This window comes from Microcaecilia unicolor, chromosome 9 (assembly GCF_901765095.1).
Source record: "Microcaecilia unicolor chromosome 9, aMicUni1.1, whole genome shotgun sequence".
Taxonomy (NCBI): Eukaryota; Metazoa; Chordata; class Amphibia; order Gymnophiona; family Siphonopidae; genus Microcaecilia; species Microcaecilia unicolor.
The window spans coordinates 162,873,797-162,897,919 of record NC_044039.1 but is presented as its reverse complement, the minus strand read 5'-3'; the positions used below and the strand labels follow the sequence as shown (position 1 = coordinate 162,897,919).

The window sequence follows — 24,123 nt, the reverse complement described above, 5'->3', positions numbered from 1 at the left end:
TGCCAGCCTGTTCAGACTCAACTCCAGCATGCTCGTTCTCATCAACAGTGTGCGCCTGAGGCCCCTACCGCTTGCCAATCAAAGCAAGGGACAAGCTTTTGACTGGCTCCAGCAGAGCATAGCCACTGTAAGAGTGTCCGTCCCGGACGACTTGCTGGTCGGGGAGGGGAGGCTGAAGTTTTTCTATGAAAGGTGGCCCCCATGTAACCTCTGACCAGTGAGTTCTTCAAATAATCTGTCTCTGATATGTCCTCAATTGGCTTCAAAAACCTCCAAATTGCCCGCCAAAAGCTCATTACTTCAGCTCTCAGCACAAGCAGGTACTTGCAGAGGTACTCTCCGCCCTTCTAAAAGCCCGTGCAGTCAAACCCGTTCCACGAGGGGAAGAAAAGCAGGGATTCAATTCCAGGTACTTCCTTGTGGAAAAGAAGACGGGGAGGGGGGGGGGGATGCATCCCATCCTAAACCTAAGGGCCCTGAACAAATTCCTGGTCAGAGAAACGTACAGGATGGTTTTCCTGGGTACCCTTCTGCCCATGATTCAGGAAAATGATTGGATATGCTCTGTGGACTTAAAGGATGCATATACTCACATCCCGATACTTCCCGCCCACTGGAAGTATCTCCGATTTCGGCTGAGAACACATCACTGGCAGTACCGCGTGTTGCCTTTTGGCCTCGCGTCAGCTCCCAGGGTATTTACGAAATGTCTAGCGGTAGTTGCAACATCGCTACTCAGACTGGGAGTCCTTGACGATTAGCTGGTGAAAAGCATGTTTGAGGATGGTGCTTATGAGTCCATGCAGAGGACTTGCTAGGGTTCTTATAAACTACCCCAAGTCCCATCTTCACCTTGTTCAACAATTGGAATTCAGTGGAGCCCTACTCGATAAACAGCAGGTTCGAGCTTTTTTTCCCAGGACCGAGAGCAGACACTGTAGTCATTCTGGCTTACAGGTTCAAGCCTCGCAGCAGGTCACAGCTCAGCAGATGGGCCACATGGCTTCCACAGTTTATGTGATACCCATGAGACCTTCACATAAGATCGGCACAATGGACCCTAGCCTCCCAGTGGTGTCAGTCTAAGGGAGATCTAGTAGATGTCATCCGAGTGTCTCCAGAACTTGTTCACTCTCTGCTCTGGTGGACTACTCAATCCAGTTTGACTCTGGGACTACCATTCCAAATTCCTCAGCCTCAAAAGGTACTGATGACAAATGCATCTCTCCTCGGGTGAGGAGCTTATGTAGATGGGCTTCACACTCAGGGAACCTGATCCCTTCAGGAAACATGTCTTCAGATCAACCTTCTGGAGCGCCGAGCGATCTGGAACGCTCTAAAGTCCTTCAGAGATCAGCTGTCCAACCAGATTGTGCTCATTCAAACAGACAACCAGGTTGCAATGTATTATACCAACAAGCAGGGGGCACCGGATGATACCCTCTGTGTCAGGGTGAATCACAAAACATCTTACATCTTTCTCCAAAAGTTGAACACCACTTCTTAGGGAGCTTTTAAATGATGCTCCTGACCTTCAGAGCTTCCTAGCGTTCTTTCCCCCCATGGTAACAGGGTAAAAAACAACATTTTTACAGTTCTTCACATATGCAAATAAATTCCCAGCCTTTCCCCAGACTCTAGCAATTATGGATCTAACAAGATGTATGGGGTGTTTTCACTGCTCTTTTAAAACAAACAGACAGGCTGAGGGCTCCTAGTCCTTGTTTAAAAGGAGCCAAACTGTTCCGCCTCTCCTGGATGGTACCAAATTGTCTTTAACTTTGAAATTACTATCCTCCAGCCCTGGCAGTGAATTGAAAGAAAAACACCAAAAGGAAAGCATCTGCCTCAGTGGCGTAGCTATGTGTAGGCTTGGGTGGGCACTCCCCACCCATTCTTGGCTCAGGCCCACCTTGTCTGGCCTTCAAAATAGTTCAGCAGTGGCTGCCTCATTCCCCTCTCTCCCTCTCCTCCACCCCCGGATCTGGCATTTACTTCCCACTTGCAGCTCCACAGCACCTGCCTTCTCTGTTCTACCTCAGCACCTTTTTCAGCAGCAGCCGCAATGTATGTCTCTGTCACATTTAAATGCTTTCTTTTGCCCTGCCCTCACTTCCTACCTGGCAGGACATGGCAGAGGAAAGCCTGAGGGGCTGGCCAGGCAGTGGATGTACATTGCTGTTGTCGAAAGTACTGAGGTGAGAGGGGAGAGATGCTGGGCCTCGGGGAGCGGGGAATGCAGGATCTGGGAGTGGAGCAGAGGGAGAAAGATGCAGGACAATGGAGGGTGGATTTTGGAAGGCCCACCCATCCAAATTCTAGGCCCACCCAAAATGAAAGGTCTGGCTAAGCCCCTGATCTGCCTGATTTCCTTTCTTCAGGCTTTAGTAGCAGCTGACAATTTTAGATAGCTTTGGCAGTCTTCGCAGGATATCTTCTTCTCAGGGACTTTTCTTGGTAGGCTGCTCCTCCTCCTCCTCCTCCCCTCGTGGTCAGACTGGCCTTTATGTTTAAATCATATTTATTGAGTTGCCGCATTACAACAAGTTTCAAATTTTCAGTATAACATTACCAAGCCAGCTTCCTTGACACAACACACACATTTACCCTATTTTGAAGCAGGTGTAAATTTGCACATATGTATTTGCAGGTTATAGGGCCTCTTTTTGTGTGCCCATTTTCTAAAGGTGCATAGGCGCCTGTGTTGCTTTATAAAATACGGATATAATATGCCCCATTTTGGAATCTGTGTATGCAACATACTATAAAATTATCCCCATAATGTAGATTTTTTTTTGAGGTTGGGTCTGTTGCCTGGATTGAACTGCTGCTATCTGAAGAGTAAGATTTTTGGGGTATGAAAGGCCGGTAGTAACTATTGATGTTCATTCGTTTGAAACAACATGGGAAATGTCAACATCATTTCCTATATTTTGTGTTTGCCTGAAACAAAGAGAAAATACACCCCCCCCCCCCATTTTTTTTTGTGTTGTAAAGAGTGCACCCACTTTTTCTGAAAGTGGGCACGTTACCAGCAATGTTGTTCCCGTGTAGAAGAAAAACCTGAAAAAAATGGAAGCTCCCATAAAAGACGAGGAAATGACACAAAAGGAAAAATTTCACACACGCTGCCAGTTGATTCATATTAATTGAGCACTTGCTCACTAACATAATAAGAAGTAGCAGTGTTGTGAAATGTTTCATAGAGTGAAATAAAGGGAAAATGGGAGACGAGGGAGGGAGCACATGTAGTATTTGGAATATTGTTTTGTCACTTTCTTGCTATGTGGTGAGTAGATATTAGGAAATCTCAGGTGAGATGTTAGTATCATATTGGACCAACACTTAGATGGGTTCCTAGATTTTTTATATGCTGCTTCTTCTGTTGTTGTTTTTTTTTATGTCGTTATCCCTTCTACCTGCCTAACTTCTTCACCTTGTGCTGTCATGGTCAGTGGAAATGGTGATTTCTCCAGTGGCTGGGAAAACCAGATTTCTTCTCACAGTAGGCTGCCATCCCTGTAATTCCTTGCTGTAGTCTACTAGTGTGGTGCATTGCAGGTGGTTTTCTTGTGCTGGAAGGCAAACATGGACATAGACTTGCCCATCGTGAGAATGCAGCAGGTTTACTTTATCTTTAGAGGGGAGCAGTGTCATGCTTAATGCGTTTATTAGGGTTGATATAAAATATATGACAGTATTTTTTGAAAAGTATTGAAAAATAAATTACATCCTGTAGCTGCATCCCATAATGTTTTTCAGTATTCCATTCTGAGCTAAGTGAAACTGGTTCTCGTACACATGTGCTTTTCGGCAAAATGTTAAATATGATTACACTAACACACTTTTTTTTCCTGGAAGCTTATAAAGAAAATGTCACTGCTTATCAAAATTAGAGTGTTGCATATTAAAGCTTCTGAATTTCTTGTTTTAATTAGGTGCTTGGTGGAAACAGAGAATTTTGAAGAAAGGGTAGCAGTCTTCAGCAGGATCATTGAAGTTTTGCAGGTTTTTCAAGACTTGAATAATTTCAGTGGTGTGCTTGAGGTTGTGAGCGCTGTGAACTCCGTGCCTGTGTACAGACTGGATCACACGTTTGAGGTCAGTTCTGTGTGTCTCCAGCACATAAACTTGCTTTACCAAAAGATCTCCCCTATGAAAAAGCAAGAAAACTGAACAAGTTGCTGGTTTTAGAGGGCTCCAGGATCTGCCATAATCTGAAAAGCTGACTACATGCAGTTGGTCAGCAGGAAATACTGTTGGAAATGTATTCAGACTGCTAACTCAATAGCAAAGAGGTGCACTGTCATGCAAAGGACCTGGGTTTCATTTCTAGGTCAGATTTTTCTTTCCTGGACTGGTCAGGAAGGGGGATGCTGTGGATGCAGTGTTTCCAGCCTTTTAAGTGAGGGAGTCTCAGACGGCATGCAGTAGTGACGCTCAGCACCTGGATTTAAGGTCTATGACTGCAGCATTCTGGAAGGAGCCCTGGTGCATGAATCTTACCTCAGCATTGTTGCCTCACTGACTGGATTAAGTGAGCTGAGAGGGGAGAATAAAATGGGGGTAAAATTTCCTGGGTAGTTGTGGGGGCTTTGGGCAGCAGATCCCAGTTTTAGTTATGATTGAGATAGAAGATTAAAGGATCTGGAGGAAAATGCTGTGCCCAAGGTAAAATTTTTTTAAAAATCTCTTAGTTTTTCTGATACTAGTTATGTCTTCTTTGAACCAAATCAGTTAGAATGACTGTTGTTAGATAGGGAAGTGCAATAGTTTAATTTTTAGGTGCATGTTATATTAGATCACCCAAAAAATGTTTACTAAGTATAATGTGGATTAATCCTCGTTGCTTGTATGTTTCTTTTTTTTCCCCCTCTCTAACTCTTGATGTGGGCTATGTTATTTTCTTTGAGTGCTTTGTGTACTTAAAGTTTAAAATTTTAATAATAAAAAAAAAACTTCAAGGTTAATGTTTTAATTGGTCATTGAGATTGCTTGGTAATTAGTGATGCAGGAGTTTTTTGCATTTTTCCTTATGGTCAGAAAGACTTTTGAAACCTGTAAACATAATCGGATTCTTCCTTAGTATCCATACCAGACCAGTCTAGAACCTGTGGGTTAAGTTAATTGGCCAGCGGATGAATACAGAGAGACAAAGTAATTCCATGTAATTCACCTCTTAAGGATACTCTGCAGCCTTAGAACACTCAGTATGTTTGGTCTCTAGCGGATGGGTGACTTTTTACATGAGTAGATCAATGAAATAGCACCTGAGCCAGTTGTAAACTGAGCTTGAGTTGAGCTGAGAGGTGCCTTTTATAATTTGGGGTCCTTTCATCAGTATTATAAGTACCATGTAACTTCCTTCAGTGTCCCCTAGTCTTTGTACTTTTTGAAAGAGTAAAAAATCGATTTACGTTTACCCGTTCTACACCACTCAGTATTTTCTGGACCTCTGTTATATCCCCCCCTCAGCCATCTCTTTTCCAACTGAAGAGTCCTAACCTCTTTAGCCTTTCCTTATGTGAGAGGAGTTCCATCTCCTGTATTATTTAGGTTGCCTTTCTTTTAACCTTTTCTAATTCCGCTATATCTTGTGGAAGAGTAGCCTAGTGGTTAGTGCAGTGGACTTTGATCCAGGGGAACTGAGTTCGATTCCCACTGCAGCTCCTTGTGACTCTGGGCAAGTCACTTAACCCCCCATTGCCTCTGGTACAAAATAGGTACCTGAATATATGTGAACCGCCTTGAATGTAGTTGCAAAAACCTCAGAAAGGCGATATATCAAGTCCCATTTCCCCCTTTAAGATAAAGCTACCAGAATTGCACACAATACTCAAGGTGTGGTCACACTATTGAGCGATACAGGGGCATTATAATATTTTTTGTCTTATTTTCTTTCCCCTTCCTAATAATTTCTAGCATTCTGTCTGCTTTTTTGGCGATCTCACACTGGGCAGAAAATTGTCCATAATGACACCTAAATCTTCTTGGGTGCTGACTCTTAGGGTGGAACCTAGCATCAAGTAACTCTGCTGTGGATGATTATGAACTGAGTTCGATTCCCACTTCAGGCACAGGCAGCTCCTTGTGACTCTGGGCAAGTCACTTAACCCTCCATTGCCCCATGTAAGCTGCATTGAGCCTACCATGAGTGGGAAAGCGCGGGGTACAAATGTAACAAAAACAAATGTGCATCACTGTGCACTTGTCCTAATTAAATCTCATCTGCCATTTGGATGCCCAGTCTTCCAACTTCCTAAAGTCTTCTTGCAATTTTTCACAATCTGCATGTGTTTTGACAACTTTGAATAGTTTTGTGTCATCTGCAAATTTAATCACCTCACTCATCATTCTCATTTTCCTACTCATTAAGAAATGTGTTATATAGTATTGGTTCCAGTAGAGATCCATGGGGCAGTCCACTAGTCACCCTCATTCACTGAGAGAATTGTCCATTTAACCCTACCTTCTGTTTTCTATCCATCAACCAATTCCTAATGCACAACAGGACATTACCTCCTATCCCACGAGTTTTGAATTTTCTAAGGAGTCTTTCATGAGGAACTTTATCAGACGCTTTCTGAAAACCCTAGATACACTACTTCAACCGGCTCACCTTTATCCACATGTTTATTCATGCATTCAAAGAAATGAAGCAAATGGATTCAGCCAAGGGAAGTCTTGCCTATTCAATGTTGACTGTCATGTCCCCTACCTCAACGCAAGCGGCATCCTCGAGCTGTGTGGGGTCTGGCACAACCCTGAGCCATGTGTGTGTGTAGTTCTTCTCTGGGTTTGTTCACAGAGACGGTGGTTGCAGGCTCCTTGATTGCTTTGCTTCCATGCACCTGTGTCTGCTCTCCCTCTGCCTGGCTTCCCTTGCTTCTCTCCTATTGGTCTTCCGGTTCCTCCTCCCCCTGCTCTTGTCCTATGGCTGTGCTCCTCCCTGCTGGTTCCTGCTGATGTCAGACGCCAGCACTTTATCAGCTGAGCTCTTCCTGGACTCTATGCTTCGGCTTCTACTTTGGTAGGTGTTTCTTGCTCAGTAGTTTGCTTCTTCTCTACTTTGTCCCTCGTTGCTGACTTTGCCTGTACCTGGATTACTGTCTTGCCTGCTGCCTGCCTATTGACTTTACCTGTGCCTGGATTACTCTGTTGCCTGCCTACTGACTTTGCCTGTACCTGGATTACTCTCTTGCCTGTTGTTTGCCTATTGACATTACCTGTACCTGGATTACTCCCCTGCCTGCTGCCTGCTTGTTGACATTGCCTGTTCCTGGATTACTCCCCTGCCTGCCTGCTTATGGACTTTTGCCTGTACCTGGATCACTCTCTTGCCTGCTGCCTGCCTGGCCAATACCTTCACCACCTCACTTCCAGCTCCGTCTCATAAGTCCTGCAGGCCGCCCGCACCTAGGGGCTCAACCTCTGGGGAATGGCAGTCAGCGCAGGTAAAACCCGGGGTTGTACGGCCGCCAAGCAGAACCTGGTCCGAGTACCGGGCTCAACAGCACTCTACTTGGTACAAGAACTCACAAGTCTGACATTGACTCTCTCCCATTAAACTATAGTGTTGACTCTGTCCTATTAAACCATATTTGTCTGTGTTCAGTGATTTTATGCTTTATAATAGTTTCCACTGTTTTGCCCAGCACTGATGTCCGGCTTACTGGTCTGTAATTTCCCGAATCATCCCAGTATCCCTTTTTTAAAATAGGCATTACGTTGGCCAGCCTTCAGGTACTACAAATTATTTTAATGATAGTTTATAGATCACTAACAGCAGATCTACAATTTCATATTTGAGTTCTTTTAGTACCATGGGGTATATACCATCTGGGCTAGGTGATTTAGAGGGGCATCCAAGTTTTCCTGAGGACATCCTCGCAGGTTGTCCCGGTGAAGGGGCGGGGAAACCCATATTATCGAAACAAGATGGGCGTCCATCTTTCGTTTTGATAATACGGTCGGGGTCATCCAAATCTCAACATTTAGGTTGACCTTAGAGATGGTCATCCCCAATTTTCAGCGATAATGGAAACCGAGGACGCCCATCTCAGAAACGACCAAATCCAAGCCATTTGGTCATGGGAGGAGCCAGCATTTGTAGTGCACTGGTCCCCCTGACATGCCAGAACACCAACCGTGCACCCTAGGGGGCACTGCAGTGGACTTCAGAAAAAGCTCCCAGGTGCATAGCTCCCTTACTTTGTGTACTGAGCCTAGGGGCGTAGCCAGACCTCGCCAGGAGCGGGGGCCATAGCGCTAGGTGGGGGGGGCACTGTTTAGCCCACCGACCCCCCCCCCCCCCACGACGATCCCCTTGAACCCCCCTCCCGCCACCAACCCTCCCCTGCCGTCGCCGCCCGCCCCGCCGCTTCAAATACCTTGTTGTTTGCTGGCCCTGCCAAAGAGAATCTAGTTCTTCGGCGCCAGAGTAGCGCCTTCATTCAATGCAGTTCCTGGCGTGATCAGCTGTTTCTGACGCCGTACGTACGGCGTCAGAAACAGCTGATCATGGCAAGAACTGCATTGAATGAAGGTGCTACTCCGGCGCCGAAGAACTAGATTCTCGGCTGGCGGGGCCAGCAAACAACAAGGTATTTGAAGCGACGGGGAGGGTTGGTGGCGGGAGGGGGGTTCAAGGGGATCGTCGGGAGGGGGCCAGGGCCAAATCTACGGGGGCCCAGGTCCCCTCAGGCCCCACGTAGCTACGCCACTGGCTGAGCCCCCCAAAACCCACTCCCCACAACTGTGCACCACTATCATAGCCCTAAGGGATGAATGGGGGCACCTAGATGTGGTTACAGTGGGTTTGTGGTGGGTTTTGAAGGGCTCACATTTACCACCACAAGTGTAACAGGTAGGGGTTGATGGGCCTGGGTCAGCCTGTCTGAAGTTCACTGCACCCACTAAAACTGCTCCAGGGATCTGCATACTGTGGTCAGGGAGCTGGGTATGACATTTGAGGCTAGCAAAAAATATTTTTAAAGTTTTTGTTTTAGGGTGGGAAGGGGTTAGTGACCACTGGGGGGAGTAAGGGGAGGTCATCCCCGATTCCCTCTGGTGGTCATCTGGTCAATTCAGGCACCTTTTTGAGGCTTGGTCGTAAGAAAAAATGGACCAAATAAAGTCACCCAAGTGCTCGTCAGGGACGCCCTTCTTTTTTTCATTATCGGACGAGGACGCCCATGTGTTAGGCATGCCCCATTCCCGCCTTCGCTACCCTTCTGACACGCCCCCATGAACTTTGGTCGTCCCCGCGACAGAAAGCAGTTGAGGATGGCCAAAATCGGCTTTCGATTATGCCGATTTGGCCGACCCCAGGAGAAGGACGCCCATCTTCCGATTTGTGACGAAAAATGGGCGCCCTTCTCATTTGAAAATAAGCCTGTTACTACTCTTTAATTTATCGATTTGGCTCACTACATCTTCCAGGTTCACAGAGATTTCTTTCAGTTCCTCTGCGTCATCACCCTTGAAAACCATCTCTGATACAGGTAGATCTCTTACATCTTCAGTAAAGACCAAGGGAAAGAATTCATTCAGTCTCTCTGCTATGGCCCTGTTCTTCCCAAGTGCCCCTTTTATTCCTTGTTGATCTAACTGTCCAATGGATTCCTTCATGGGGTTTCTGCTTCTGATATACCTGAAAAAGTTATTACTATGAGTTTTTGCCTCCGAGGCAAGTTTCTCTTTGTATTCTCTTTTGCCCTTCTTTATGAATGCTTTCCATCTAACTTGCCAGTGCTTATGTTGCTTCTTGTTTTCTTCATTTGAATCTTTTTTTCCATATTCCACATAAGTGTTGCCACACTGGGACAGACCAAAGGTCCATCAAGCCCAGTATCCTGTTTCCAACAGTGGCCAATCCAGGTCACAAATACCTGGCAAGATCCCAGAAAAGCTCAATACATTTTTATGATGCTTATCCCAGAAATAAGCAGTGGATTTTCCCAAATCAATTTAATAATAGTCTATGGACTTTTCCTTTAGGAAGCCGTCGAGACCCTTTTTAGACCCCGCTAAGTTAACCGCCTTTACCACATTCTCTGGCAACAAATTCCAGAGTTTAATTACACATCGAGTGAAGAAAAATTTTCTCCGATTCATATTAAATTTACTACTTTGTTACGTCATCGCATGCCTCCTAATCCTAGTATATTTGGAAAGAGTAAACAAACGATTCACATCTACCCCTTCCACTCCACTCATTATTTTATAGACCTCTATCATATCTCCCCTCAGCCTTCTCTTCTCCAAGCTGAGGAGCCCTAGATGTTTCAGCCTTTCCTCATTTTTGTCGCCTTTCTCTGCAACGACCAGAATTGAACACAATATTCGAGGTGCGGTCGCACCATGGACCAATGCAAAGACATTATAACGTCCTCAATTTTGTTTTCCATTCCTTTCCTAACATTCTATTTGCTTTCTTAGCTGCCACAGCACACTGAGCAGATCATTTCAACGTATCATCAACAACGACACCGATATCCCTTTCTTGGTCAGTGACTCTTAATGTGGAACCTTGCATTACGTAGCTATAATTTGGGTTCCTCTTTCCCACAATCATCGCTTTGCACTTGCTCACATTACACGTCATCTGCCATTTAGAGGCCCAGTCTCCCAGTCTCGTAAGGTCCTCTTGTAATTTTTCACAATTCTCTTGCGATTTAACAACTTTGAATAACTTTGTGTCGTCAGCAAATTTAATTACCTCATTAGTTATTCCCATCTCTAGATCATTTATAAATATGTTAAAAAGCATCGGTCCCAGCATAGACCCCTGAGGAACCCCACTAACTACCCTTCTCCATTGAGAATACTGACCATTTAACCCTACTCTCTGTTTTCTATCCTTTAACCAGTTTTTAATCCACAATAGGACACTACCTCCTATTCCATGACTCTCCAATTTCTTCTGGAGTCTTTCATGAGGTACTTTGAGGCATATTTTCAAAGCACTTAGCCTTCCAAAGTTCCATAGAAACCTATGGAACTTTGGAAGGCTAAGTGCTTTGAAAATGAGCCCCTTTGTCAAACACCTTTTGAAAATCCAGATGCACAATATCGACCGGCTTGCCTTTATCCACATGTTTGTTCACCCCTTCAAAGAAATGTAATAGATTGGTGAGGCAAGATTTCCCTTCACTAAATCCATACTGGGTTTGTCTCATGAATCCATGCTTTTAAATATTCTCTGTAATTTTGTTCTTTTATGTCTCTACCATTTTGCCCGGCACCAACGTCAGGGTCACTGGTCTATAATTTCCAGGATCCCCTCTGGAATCTTTTTTAAATATCGGCGTTACATGGGCTACCCTCCAATCTTCCGGGACCTCGCTCAATTTTAAAGATAATTTACATATTACTAACAATAGTTCCACCAGTTCTGTTTTCAATTCTATCAGTACTCTGGGATGAATACTATCTGGTCCAGGAGATTTGCTACTCTTCAATTTGTCAAATTGCCCCATTACATCCTCTAGGTTTATAGAGATTTCATTCAGTTTCTCTGACTTGTCAGCTTCGAATACCATTTCTGGCACCGGTATCACTCCCAAATCTTCCTTGGTGGAGACCAAAGCAAAGAATTCATTTAATCTCTCCGCTATGGCTTTGTCTTCCTAGATCACTCCTTTTATCCCTCGGTCACTAGTGGTCCAACCGATTCTTTTGCCGGCTTCTTGCTTTTAATATACCTAAAAAAAATTCTTTCTGTGTGGTTTTGCCTGTAACACAATCTTTTTTTTCGAAGTCCTCCTTTGCCTTCCTTATCAGCGCTTTGCATTTGACTTAGCATTCCTTATGCTGTTTCTTATTATTTTCAGTTGGTTCCTTCTTCCATTTTCTGAAAGATTTTCTTTTAGCTGTAATAGCTTCCTTCACCTCACTTTTTAACCATGCTGGCTGTCGTTTGATCTTCCGTCCTCCTTTTTTAATGTGCGGAATATATTTGGCCTGGCTTTCCAGGATGGTATTTTTGAACAGCATCCATCTTCTGGCTCTAATAGCCTCTTTCACTTCTCCCTTTAACCATGTTGCTGTTGTTTGCTCTTCTTTCCACCTTTATTAATACTTGGAATATATCTGGTCTTGGCGTCCGAAATGGTATTTTTAAACAGTGTGCATGCCTGATTTAAAATCCTAGCCTTTGCAGCTGAGCCTTTCAACTTTTTTTAAACCACTTTCTTCATTTTATCATAGTCGCCTTTTTGAAAATGAAATGCCACTAGAGTAGATTTCCTTAGTAACTTCACTCCACATTTTAGCTCAGATTTGATCATGTTATGATCAGTGTTTCCCAGTGGACCCAATAGTTACCTCTTATACTAAGTCATGCATTCCACTAAGGACTAGATCTAAAATAACTCCCTCTCTTGTCAGTTCCTAGACCAGTTTCAGTGGTCATTTATTACATCTAGGAATTTTACCTCTCTAGCACTCTCTGATGTGGCATTTAACCAATCAATATTGGGGTATTTGAATATGGTTTAATGGGGCAAATATCTCACCCTTTAAAGACACAATTGAACATAGGTACTGTATCAATTCTGAAAAGAGGCTGGAACCTTTGGTGGCTCACAGTGTAGAGAAATGACATCAGTTTATTGATTTCTGGTGTGTGGTTTTGGAACAAATTAAAGTTATTGAACTCCAGGGCAATCTGCATCGGAGATTACGACAAAGAGAGCAGTAATGGATTTTTTTTTCCTGCAAACCGTGATTCCTTGAAGTTTGAACGCTGCAATAGAATGGAAGTCATTTTTTTGATTAGTGGAATTAATGGAAGATATCATCATCACATTGTTGATGTTCCCATAGGGCCTGTGGATTGTGTAAATGATGGCGTCTTTTGGCGGTTAGTTACTTTGTAGCCGTGGCAGCAGTTGTGTGGTCTTCCCCTGAAGCAGCGGCCATTGAAACAAGGAACCCCCATTGGGAGGTTTGATAGCAAACACAGTGTGAAGATTTATATATATGCTAAGTACTTTGGTGTAGACTCTTATATGTGCTGCTATTATGGACACAAGCTTTGAATGAAATTTAGTGGACACTTCTTTATATCGTTTGTATTGATTTGAACCACTGCTTTATATTACCTAGTATGATTTTTGGAGAATACATATGTTTTTGTATATTTATAAATGTGGAGTTTTTTTTCTGACCAAGGATTAAGGAAGTACCTGCCAATTGTTATTGGCTGATGGAACATGGTTTCTTATTGATGGAGGTCTGTTTTCTCCACTTTTGTTGGGTTATTCTCTATTTACACACTAGAAGATAGGTGTTTTGTATATTTTGATTGGTAATTGAAATCACCCATTATTCTATTGTTTACAAATTTGCTAGCTTTTCGAATTTGTTAACATATATTCATCTGTCTGATCATTCTGGCCTGGCAGATGGTAGTATAGTTCTACGTGTATATTCTTTCCCTTCACACATGGAATTTCTATCTATAAGGTTTCCACCTTGCTGTCTACTTCATGCAGAATTTTTTTTTTGTTTGACTCAATTCACTCTGTAACGTACAGTGCAACCCCCCTCCAATTTGATCCACCCTATCATTGCATTATAATTTTTCTCCGAGGAGAAGCAAGCTGCTTGTTCTCACATGTGGGTCGGCGTCCACGGCAGCCCAGGAAATGGCAGATTTTTTCACAGCAAAATTTAAAAAGTTTTGCCAGAGCCTTCTGGCGCGCGAACCGCGCTCACCACGCATGCACTGATGACTTCCCGCCTGTCATGTGAGCGTTCTCGCTCAGTTTTTTCTTGTCTGCGGTGAGGTGAAGAGGTTTTTCCCTGTTCGCTTCTCTGGCCCAGGAAGAGAGTCTTGACCATTCTTTTGATATTTCTTTTCTTTTATCGTTATTCGGGTTTTTTTTTTTTTGGGGGGGGGGGGTTTAAAAACTAAAAACCTGGTATTTTTTTCTTAGGTTTTTCCACTTTCTAAGTTTTCTTTCTTTTCAATGCGGCCGGGTTTTCCCCCCTTTTGTGCCTTTTACTTTTTTGGCACGATCGCGTTGTTTGTTTATTTATTTATGAACATTTATACCCCACTTTTTTCCACATGAAGCAGATTCAAAGTGGCTTACAATGCACAGATAAATCAATTACAATTACATTAGATAGAGGAGAAAGAACAGGGTAAGAAGGGAAAGGGAAGAGATACTAAGATGGACGGTGGAAATCCAGGTGAACCAAGATGGATGATGGAAATCCAGACGGAGCAGAGTGGCTCGAACAGTTCCCGGCAAGGCGATCCACAATTGGGAACTGTAGCAGTACCCAGTTAGCGCACACGAAGCGCTGAAGAAACAGCAGTAGCATGCGGCCAGGAGAGAGGCAGCGGTCACCAGAGGCAGACAACAGCAGCTGTAGGCAGACAATGCTGACAGGGCCCTTGATGTCCACGGGTCCGGCAACACCACCGCAGAGGAATAGGGACTGCACCCTGAACCGCAGCGGGAAAGATAAGCCGAAGGTGGTTTAATTTCACCGAAGCCGTTTTTCCTTCCATGTCATCGAAGACACCCAGCAGCTTCAAACGTTGTACTCGGTGCAACCGTACCATCTCGGGTACCAATACCCACGCTTGGTGTATCCAGTGCCTTGAGCCCGACCATAGCCCAGCCACTTGCAGTCCTGTGTCTTCACATGAAGAAGTGGACCCAAGTGTCTCAAGAAGACGAACGAGAAAAGCTTTTTGGGACTCGGTCTGGTCCTTCGACATCGGTACCGAGGTCGGCAGCATCGACATCGAGAGACGCATCAATGTAGGGATCGAAGGTAATTGCTGTGGAATGACCAACTCATGCTGGGAACAGTGAGGCATCGAGTGGGTCTCCATCTGTCTTGAGGCCTCCTGTTATGTAGGCCCCCCGGGATCGACCTTCGTCGGACCCGTCCCCAAGGAGCCGTGAGGATTCCACGTCTTCCTCATCGGTACCAAGGAGTCTCGATGACGGGCCTCGAGCGAAGACGAAAAAGCACCATCATCATTCTCCTTCGACACACAGCACAGGGAGCTCCGGGGCGTTGAAGGATTTGGCACCCAAGAAGCGTCGGCACCGAGAGGATTGCTCTCCCTCTATTCAGGAGGTGCTGATGTGTCGGTCTAGCAGCCCGATACCTGCTCCCGAGCCTCGACAGATTCTGCCACCGACTTTTTTACCAACCCCGCAGTCTTGTCCGACGGCAGCTCTCGAAGAGCGCATCAGGGCCTTGCTTCCAGAGCTTCTGGAAGGGTTGCTGCGCCAGTCTGCTTCGGTGTCGGGGGTGCTTGTGCCTTCCGTACCGTCTGCTGCAGTGGCATCTGGCCCTTTGCCTGTGGTGAGGTCTTCGACCTCGGTGCCACCTGCCACCCAGGTCGACTCCTCTTTTGACGTCGATGGAAGAAGCTTCACCGGAATCCAGACGGGCGTCGACTTCTCGGCACCGCCATCGAGGACGTCGTTCCTCGGCGTCAAGGCAGGCTCAGTTTCGGACTGCTCTGAGGGATGTCTTGTCCAATACTGAGGATGAGCGTTCGTGGGAGGAAGATCCCAGGTACTTTTCTTCTGACGAGTCCAATGGGATTCCTTCTGAACCTTCCCATCCACTAGAAAGGAGACTTTCTCCACCGGAGAGTCTATCCTTCACCTCCTTTGTCCGGGAAATGGCTGCAGCTATTCCCTTCCCTGTGGAGGTTGAGGATGAGCCCAGGGCTGAGATGCTCGAGGTCCTGGATTATCTTTCTCTGCCTAGAGAGGCTGCAACGGCTCCTTTGCATAATGTACTTAAGGAAGATCTTATGCGAAACTGCTCATTCCCTCTGTCTAATCCCGTGATCCCGAAAAAGACTGAATCCCAGTATCTGATCCAGGGGAGCCTGGATTTATGAGGTCTCAGCTACCTTACAATTTCATGGTGGTGGACTCCACTCTCAAAAGAGCCAAGAGTACTAGGGATTATGCCTCGGCGCCCCTAGGCAGAGAATGTAGAACCTTGGACTCTTTTGGGAGGAAGGCGTATCAGGCTGCTATGCTCGCTGCCAAAATCCAGACATACCAGCTCTTCACGAGCATCCACTTGTGGAACTCAGTGAGGCAACTGTCTAGCTTGGTTGAGGCACTCCCTCCGGAGCAGGCCGAGCCTTTTCACCAGGTGGTCAGGCAGCAGAAGGTGTGTCGAAAATTCCTGGCCAGGCGTACATTCGACACTTTTGATGTAGCATCCAGGATCGCTGCCCAAGGTATAGTGATGCACAGACTCTCATGGCTGCGTGTCTCTGACCTGGATCATTCGGTCCAGCAGCGGATGGCGGATGTTCCTTGCCAGGGGGGATACCTTTTTGGTGAGAAAGTAGAGGATCTAGAAGTAGAGGATCTAGTTGACCAGCTCAAGAAGCACAATGATGCTATGGATATTCTCTCCCGCCAGATGTCTTCTGCTACTACCCCTCATCTATGAGGTTTTTTGGAGGGAAGAGGAGTGCTCCCTATTCCTATGCTAGGCGTAGGTACACTCCTGCTTCTCGACAGTTTGCCCAGGCTCAGTCCCAGTGCGCTCGTTCTCGTCAACAGCGTGCGCCTAAGGCCACTGCAGCTCCCCAGCAAAAGCAAGGGACTTGTTTTTGACTGTCTCCAGTTCAGCATAGCCTCAGTAAACGTGTCCATACCGGACGACTTGCCGGTTGGGGGAAGGTTAATGTTTTTTCACCAAAGGGTGGCCTCTTATAACCTCCGACTGGTGGGTTCTTCAAATTGGCCGGTTAGGATACACCCTCAATCTGGAATCCAAGCCTCCAAATTGTCTACCGGGAGCTCAGTCCTGCAGCTCTCAGCACAAGGAGGTACTTACAGAGGAACTCTCTGCCCTTCTACAGGCCCAAGAGGTCGAACCCGTTCCACCAGGGGAAGAAGGGCTGGGATTCTATTCCAGGTACTTCCTTGTGCAAAAGAAAACAGGGGGGATGCGTCCCATTCTAGACCTAAGGGCCCTGAACAAATTTCTTGTCAGAGAAAAGTTCAGGATGGTTTTCCTGAGACACCCTTCTTCCCATGATTCAGGAAAACGATTGGCTGTGCTCTCTGGACTTAAAGGATGCTTTCACACACATCTCGATACTTCCAGCTCACAGGAAATATCTTCAATTTTGGCTGGGAACACAGCACTTTCAGTACTGTGTACTGCCTTTTGGTCTGGCATCTGCACCCAGAGTGTTTACCAAATGCCTCACTGTAGTCGCAGCGTCGCTACGCAGACTGGGAGTGTGTTTCCTTATCTCAACGATTGGCTGGTGAAGAGCACCTCCAAGGAGGGTGCTCTACAGTCCATGTGAATGACTATTCGGGTGCTGGAGCTACTGGGGTTCGTCATAAATTATCCCGTCCCATCTCACCCCAGTCCAAAAATTGGAATTCAATAGAGCTCTGTTGAACACTCAGACAGCTCAAGCTTATCTTCCCGAGGCAAGGGCGGACAACCTTCTGTCCCTGGTGTCCATGGTTCGAGCATCTCGGCAGATCACGGCTCGGCAGATGTTGAGACTTCTGGGGCACATGGCCTTCACAGTTCATGTCACGCCCATGGCACATCTACATATGAGATCAGCTCAATGGACCCTAGCTTCCCAGTGGTTTCAAGCTGCGGGGGATCTAGCGGATGTAAGGCTTTCGGAATTCTCTTCAGTGGTGGACTATTCGATTCAATTTGACCATGGGATGACCATTCCAAGTTCCTCAGCCACGAAGAGTGCTGACGATGGATGCATCTCTTCTGGGGTGGGGAGCTCATGTAGATGGGCTCCACACTCAGGGAGCCTGGTCCTTTCAGGAAAAAGGTCTACAGATCAACCTCCTGGAATAAAGAGTGATCTGGAATGCTCTAAAGGCTTTCAGAGATCGGCTGTCCAACCAAGTAATCTTAATTCAGACAATCAGGTTGCCATGTTTTACACCAACAAGCAGGGGGGCACCAGATCTCGCCCTCTGTGTCAGTGTCAGGGCCTTTGCATTCTGTCAGGTCCTCGAGGCAGAACCGGAATACGTGAGCCCTTGGACCACTGCCGAGGAGCGGCTGCGGCAGGCAAGACCACCCTGGAACTGGATACACGGAAGGACAGGGCTGGACCTCTGGACTGGAGTCGGGACTGAGGCAGGCAACTGGAACTGGCAGAACAGGAACAGCTTCACCTGCACTTGACCACTGTTCCTCTGGAGTTGAGCTCCAGCGTGCGGGTGGCCGGCAGGACTTGCAGGACGAGGCCAGAACTGGAGATCCAGAGGACCCACCCTGGGTCTGGGAAACACGAGGAAGCTAGACTAACTACTAGACTCAGACTGAAAGCTGCTGCGCTGCCACTAGCAAGAAACACAAGACAGACCAAGGAGACAAGACGTACAAAAACGTAACAGGAGCAAGGACTAGGGCATGCAGCAAGCTAGGCAGAACGGGGTTCAGGGAATACCCACAGGGTAAACCCACTAGCTAGGTAGAGGTAGGATACAGGATAAACACCCAGGAAATACACACTAGCTAGACAGAGACAGGATTCAGGATGTACACTCAGGATATACAAGCAGGGTTCAGGATATACACTCAGGATATACATGCAGGGTCCAGGATATACACTCAGGGTAAACGCCCTAGCTAGGCAGAGGCAGGGTTCAGGATAACCCTCAGGGTAAACGCCCTAGCTAGGCAGAAGCAGGGTTCAGGATAGACCCTCAGGATAGACAAGCAGGGTTCAGGATATGCACTCAGGGTAAACGCCCTAGCTAGGCAGGGTTCAGGATAAACCCTCAGGGTAAACGCCCTAGCTAGACAGAAGCAGGGTTCGACAGGAACCGGCAGAGGTCAGGGATGGCAGCAAGCGAGGATAGTCAAGAACAAGCAGGAGTCAAACTCGTCAGGCAATCAGAAGGAGTAACCAGGAACTAGCAGAGTCTATGGGGCCGGCAGCAGACAATAGAATAAACCAGGGACTAGCAGAGTCAGGGCTGGCAGCAGACAATAGAATACACCAGGAACTAGCAGAGTCAGGCTGAAGCTACAGACTCCCACCACAAACAGAGGGAGAATGGCTGAAGGCTTCAGACTCCAAACACAGAGCAAGGGAGTAGAAGGACAAGCAATCCACAGACACAGAGTAGCAGGGCAGAGCCCCCCACGGAAAGACTACCAGTCCACAGACACAGAGTAGCAGGGCAGAGCCCCCCACGGAAGGACTAGCAGTCCACAGACACAAACAGAAGCTAGGCCAGAACCCAGAGAAAGGCTAAGCAGTAGTGCAGCAGAGCACTAACTAACCTGACCTGGCCTAAAGGCATAACATCATGCAAAGGCCCTGCATGCCAGCACAGCACTTCCTTATGAAGGCCCTCCCTGATGATGTCACCTGCGCAGGACAGGAGCAGGGAACATACTCCCACCAGAGAGAGGCTTGGAGCACATAGGATGTGAACACACAGGAAGGATAAGCAGGAGCCATCTTGGAAGCTGGAACAGAACAAGCGAGAGCCATCTTAGATGCTGGCTCCTCAGAGAGGCATGGCCCACACAGGTGAGGTCTAGTGAAGTATCAGCACACAGAACCAGAGACAGACAGAGGCCGGCACAAAGACAAGGTAAGGCTGAGGGTGGTCACGGCCACAGACGTGACAGGAAGCCGTCCAGATATGGCTTTGGGCTCGCCATCACGGCATGTTCCTCCAAGCCACTTATCTGGCAGGCGTAAACAACAGTCTGGCCGACAGGTTGAGCAGGATAATGCAACCTCACAAGTGGTCACTGAACATGGACGTAGTCCGTAAGATCTTCTGAGCGTGGGGCACCCCCTCGGTGGATCTTTTTGCCACTCAGATCAGTCACAAGGTCCCTCAATTCTGTTCCAGGCTTCAGGCCCACGACAGAATAGCGTCAGATGCCTTTCTCCTGCATTGAGGGACAGGCCCTCTGTATGCGTATCCTCCCATACCTCTAGTAGGGAAGACTTTGCTGAAACTCAAGCAAGACTACGGAACCATGATCCTGATACCACCCTTCTGGCCGTGTCAGATTTGGTTCCCTCTTTTTCTGGAGTTGTCCTCCGAAGAACCGTGGCGATTGGACTGTTTTCCAACACTCAGAATGAGGGGTCGCTTCTACATCCCAGCCTCCAGTCTCTGGCTCTCACGGCCTGGATGTTGAGAGCTTAGAATTCACCTCCTTGGGTCTTTCAGAGGATGTCTCCCAAGTCTTGCTTCTAGAAAAGATTCCATGAAGAAGTGTTACGTTTTCAAATGGATGAGGTTTGCTGTCTGGTGTGACAGCAAGGCCCTAGATCTTCTTTCTTATCCTACACAGACCCTGCTTGAATACCTTCTACATTTGTCAGAGTCTGATCTCAAGACCAACTCTGTATGAGTTCACCTTAGTGCGATTAGTGCTTATCATCGCTGTGTAGAGGGTAAGCCTATCTCTGGACGGCCTTTGGTTGTTTGCTTTATGAGAGGTTTGCTTTTGTCAAAACCCTCTGTCAAACCTCCACCATTGTCATGGGATCTCAACGTAGTTCTCACCCAGCTGATGAAAGCTCCTTTTGAGCCACTGAATTCCTGCCATCTGAAGTAGTTGACCTGGAAGGTCGTTTTCTTGGTGGCGGTTACTTTAGCTCGTAGGGTCAGTGAGCTTCAGGCCTTGGTAGTGCATGCACCTTATATCACGTTCAATCACAACAGAGTGGTCCTCCACACGCACCCTAAGTTCCTGCCAAAGGTGGTGTCGGAGTTCCATCTGAAGCAGTCAATTGTCTTGCCAACATTCTTTCCCCGTCCTCATACCCGCCCTGGTGAAAGCAGTTTGCACACCTTGGACTGCAAGAGAGCATTGGCCTTTTACGTGGTGCGGACAAAGCCCTTTAGACAGTCCGCCCAGTTGTTTGTTTCTTTTGATCCCAACAGGAGGGGAGTCGCCATCGGAAAACGCACAATCTCCAATTGGCTAGCAGATTGCATATCCTTCACTTACGCCCAAGCTGGGCTGACTCTGGAGGGCCATGTCACGGCTCACAAGAGCCATGTTTACGTCAGTGGCTCACTTAAAGTCAGCCTCCATTGAAGAGATTTGCAAGGTTGCAACGTGGTCATCAATCCACACATTCACATCTCACTACTGCCTTTAGCAGGATACCCATCGTGACAGTCGGTTTGGGCACTCGGTGCTGCAGAATCTGTTCGTGGTTTAGAATCCAGCTCCACCCTCCTAGATCCATTTTTGTTCTGTTCCAGGCTGCACTCTCAGTTGTTTATGGTTTTTCAGGTCAATCTATGTTATCTCCTCGCCATTACGCGGCCCAATTGACAAATGTTTATTGTTTTGAGTGAGCCTGGTTGCTAGGGATACCCCACACGTGAGAACAAGCAGCCTGCTTGTCCTCAGAGAAAGTAAAGATACATACCTGTAGCAGGTATTCTCTGAGGACAGCAAGCTGATTGTTTTCACAAACCCACCCACCTCCCCTTTGGAGTTGTTGTTTGTTTATTATTTGCTTTTTGATTAAACTGAGCGGGAACGCTCATGCAACGGGTGGGAAGTTGTCTGCGCGTGCGCTCTGTTCGCGCGCTAGAAGGCTCTGGCACAACTTTTTAAATTTTGCTGTGAAAAAATTTGAAGTTTCTTGGGCTGCCGTAGACGGCAACCCACACGTGAGAACAATCAGCCTGCTGTCCTCGGAGAATACCTGCTACAGGTATGTATCTTTGCTATACTGTGATAACAGTGTCCCGCTGGTTGTACTTCTTCCACCAGGTTCATTTAGTGCTATAGGCTTCTAGTATTTGTTTACAGACACTTCATTCAAAGTGTGTTTTTTCCTTTCATCTACAAGGTGTTTAGAAGCTGACAAGGATTTGCAACTTTTGCTGTGTTCTGTTCTTAATAACCCCTGGCTTTCTTTCACCTTTGTTGAAACCTCTCTTTTGGGATTTCCTAAATTCCCTGTTATAATAGTATCCTTCAAGGATACCTCACTCTGAACCATGCGCTTCTGAGCGACTTTCGGCTTCCCTCCCCATTCTGATTTAAAAGCTGCTCTATCTCCTATTTGTTACTGCCAGCAGCCTGGTTCCATCCCAGTTAAAGTAGAGTCCATCCTTTTGGAATAGGCTCCCCCTTCCCTAGAATGGTGCCCAGTTCCTACCAAATTTAAATCCCTCCTTCTTGTTCCATTGTCTCATCCACTAGTTGAGTCTTTGGAGCTTATTCTAGTGCTGAGCAGTACCTCCACAGTTCCCCTTGTTTATACCTTATTGCTGCTTCTTACTCCCTTCTGGACTGTCGATACCCCAGAATTAATTATGACTTGCTGTAAGCTCTAGATGTAGCAAGTATATTTCAGTCTCTTGATTCCTGCATGATGGCTTTATTTAGTAATTTGGAAGCTGTAAGCAACTAGTAATCATGTTCTTCTGAGGCTATGGTGCTCTTTCTTGGGTTATTTATAAAATAAAATAAGAAAGAAAAAGAAATCGCTTCCTTCACTCTATGTTCAGTCCTTACTTTTGAAGATTATTGCTTTCTTCACTGTATCTTCAGCCCTTACTTTTGAAGATTATCCTTCAGACTCTATTCTGTTGTTCTCACTCTTTACATCTTTCTGTGTTTTGGATTCACATGCTGTAGGTTGTGCAGAATGCTCAACTAAACAAACAAAAAACCTCAAAGGAAGGCACTCCATGTATGATAGAATTGTCAGACGCTAGACTTTTCAGTTCTGTGTCCTATGGGGGAGGTCAGTACAGGCTACTCTCAGTGACAGATTTGTTCATGTCTTCCATTTCTGTTTCACTCTTCTTGGATCAGCGAGGTTCAGCTTCCATCTAATTCATGCATGATTCTATCCCCTTTGGTATAGTCTTGGGGTTTCTTGATAACAGTCAGCTTTGCATGGATTTCTCGCAGAGTCCATTGCTTTGTCAGTCATCAAGTGTTTGAGACCGCTTAGTACCTTTCAAGGAGCAAATCACACAGAACTATGTTCTCTGTCTCCATCAGTTGGTTGACGGACATAACCCACAGGTTCTGGACTAGTTTGATAGAACTGAAAAAAAAGAAAAGGACCAGATAATAAATAATTTCTCCATATGTGTTGAGCATCTTGCCTTCCCATTTATTGGAGACCGAGAGTGGAAAGGAGATCATAGTGAGGTAGTCTTTGAGCCATGCTGTGTATAATGCACATGAATTAGTAGCTTTGGATGCTTTACCTGCTTACAGCAGAAGTCCTTCAGGATCCTTTACCTCGAATATCTTATTTATTTATTTATTTGTTACATTTGTACCCCACATTTTCCCACCTATTTGCAGGCTCAATGTGGCTTACACAATACCGTAAAGGCATTCGCCAAGTCCGGTTGAGAACAAATACAAGGTTATGTTGTAGTCGAATAAGGTAGGTGCGTTTCAGGCACCATGAAGGTCGAAGGGAGGGAAGATAGTATATTGTCCAGTACGATTATTGGTTTTGCTGTGTTGCCGGGTGTGGGGATTTATGTTGGATCGGTGGAGTAAGCCTTTTTGAAGAGGTTGGTTTTTAGTGATTTCCTGAAGTTTAGGTGGTCATGGATTGTTTTCACAGCTTTTGGGAGTGCATTCCATAGTTGTGCGCTTATGTAGGAGAAGCTAGATGCATGGGTTGTTTTGTATTTGAGTCCTTTTCAATTTGGGTAGTGGAGGTTTAGGTATGTTCGTGATGATCCAGTTCTGTTCCTGGTTGGTAGGTCTATAAGGTCTGTCATGCATCCTGGGACTATGCCGAAAATAATTTTGTGGACCAGGGTGCAGATTTTGAAGATGATCCTTTCTTTGATTGGGAGCCAGTGCAGCTTTTCTCGCCAACATCTTAAGAAAAGACATCCATCACTGCAAAACATATCTGTAAACTGTTTAAGATTTTGAAATTGTTCTCCTTTTTTAGCCCTTAAATGCAGGTTGTAAGCTAATTGAACACAAGTATTGTGAACAGGCTTTAAGGGGCCCTTTTACTATGCCACGTAGGCGCCTACGTGCACCCAACATATGTCAGTTTTGAGTTACTGCCCGGCTACCGCGTGGCCCTTGCGGTATTTTCATTTTTGACATGTGTCTGCTTAGGTG

At 46.2% G+C, this 24,123-nt stretch overlaps 1 protein-coding gene across 2 annotated transcripts in view; it reads left to right on the top strand.

The window, feature by feature from the left end:
- SOS2 (SOS Ras/Rho guanine nucleotide exchange factor 2) overlaps nt 1-24,123 on the top strand; it is a 330,826-nt gene that overhangs the window by 256,292 nt on the left and 50,411 nt on the right. For both annotated transcript variants that reach the window (XM_030214043.1, XM_030214042.1), the window contains one exon: nt 3,939-4,101. In XM_030214043.1, coding sequence (XP_030069903.1) covers nt 3,939-4,101 — 163 coding nt within the window. The remainder of the gene's footprint in view (nt 1-3,938; nt 4,102-24,123) is intronic.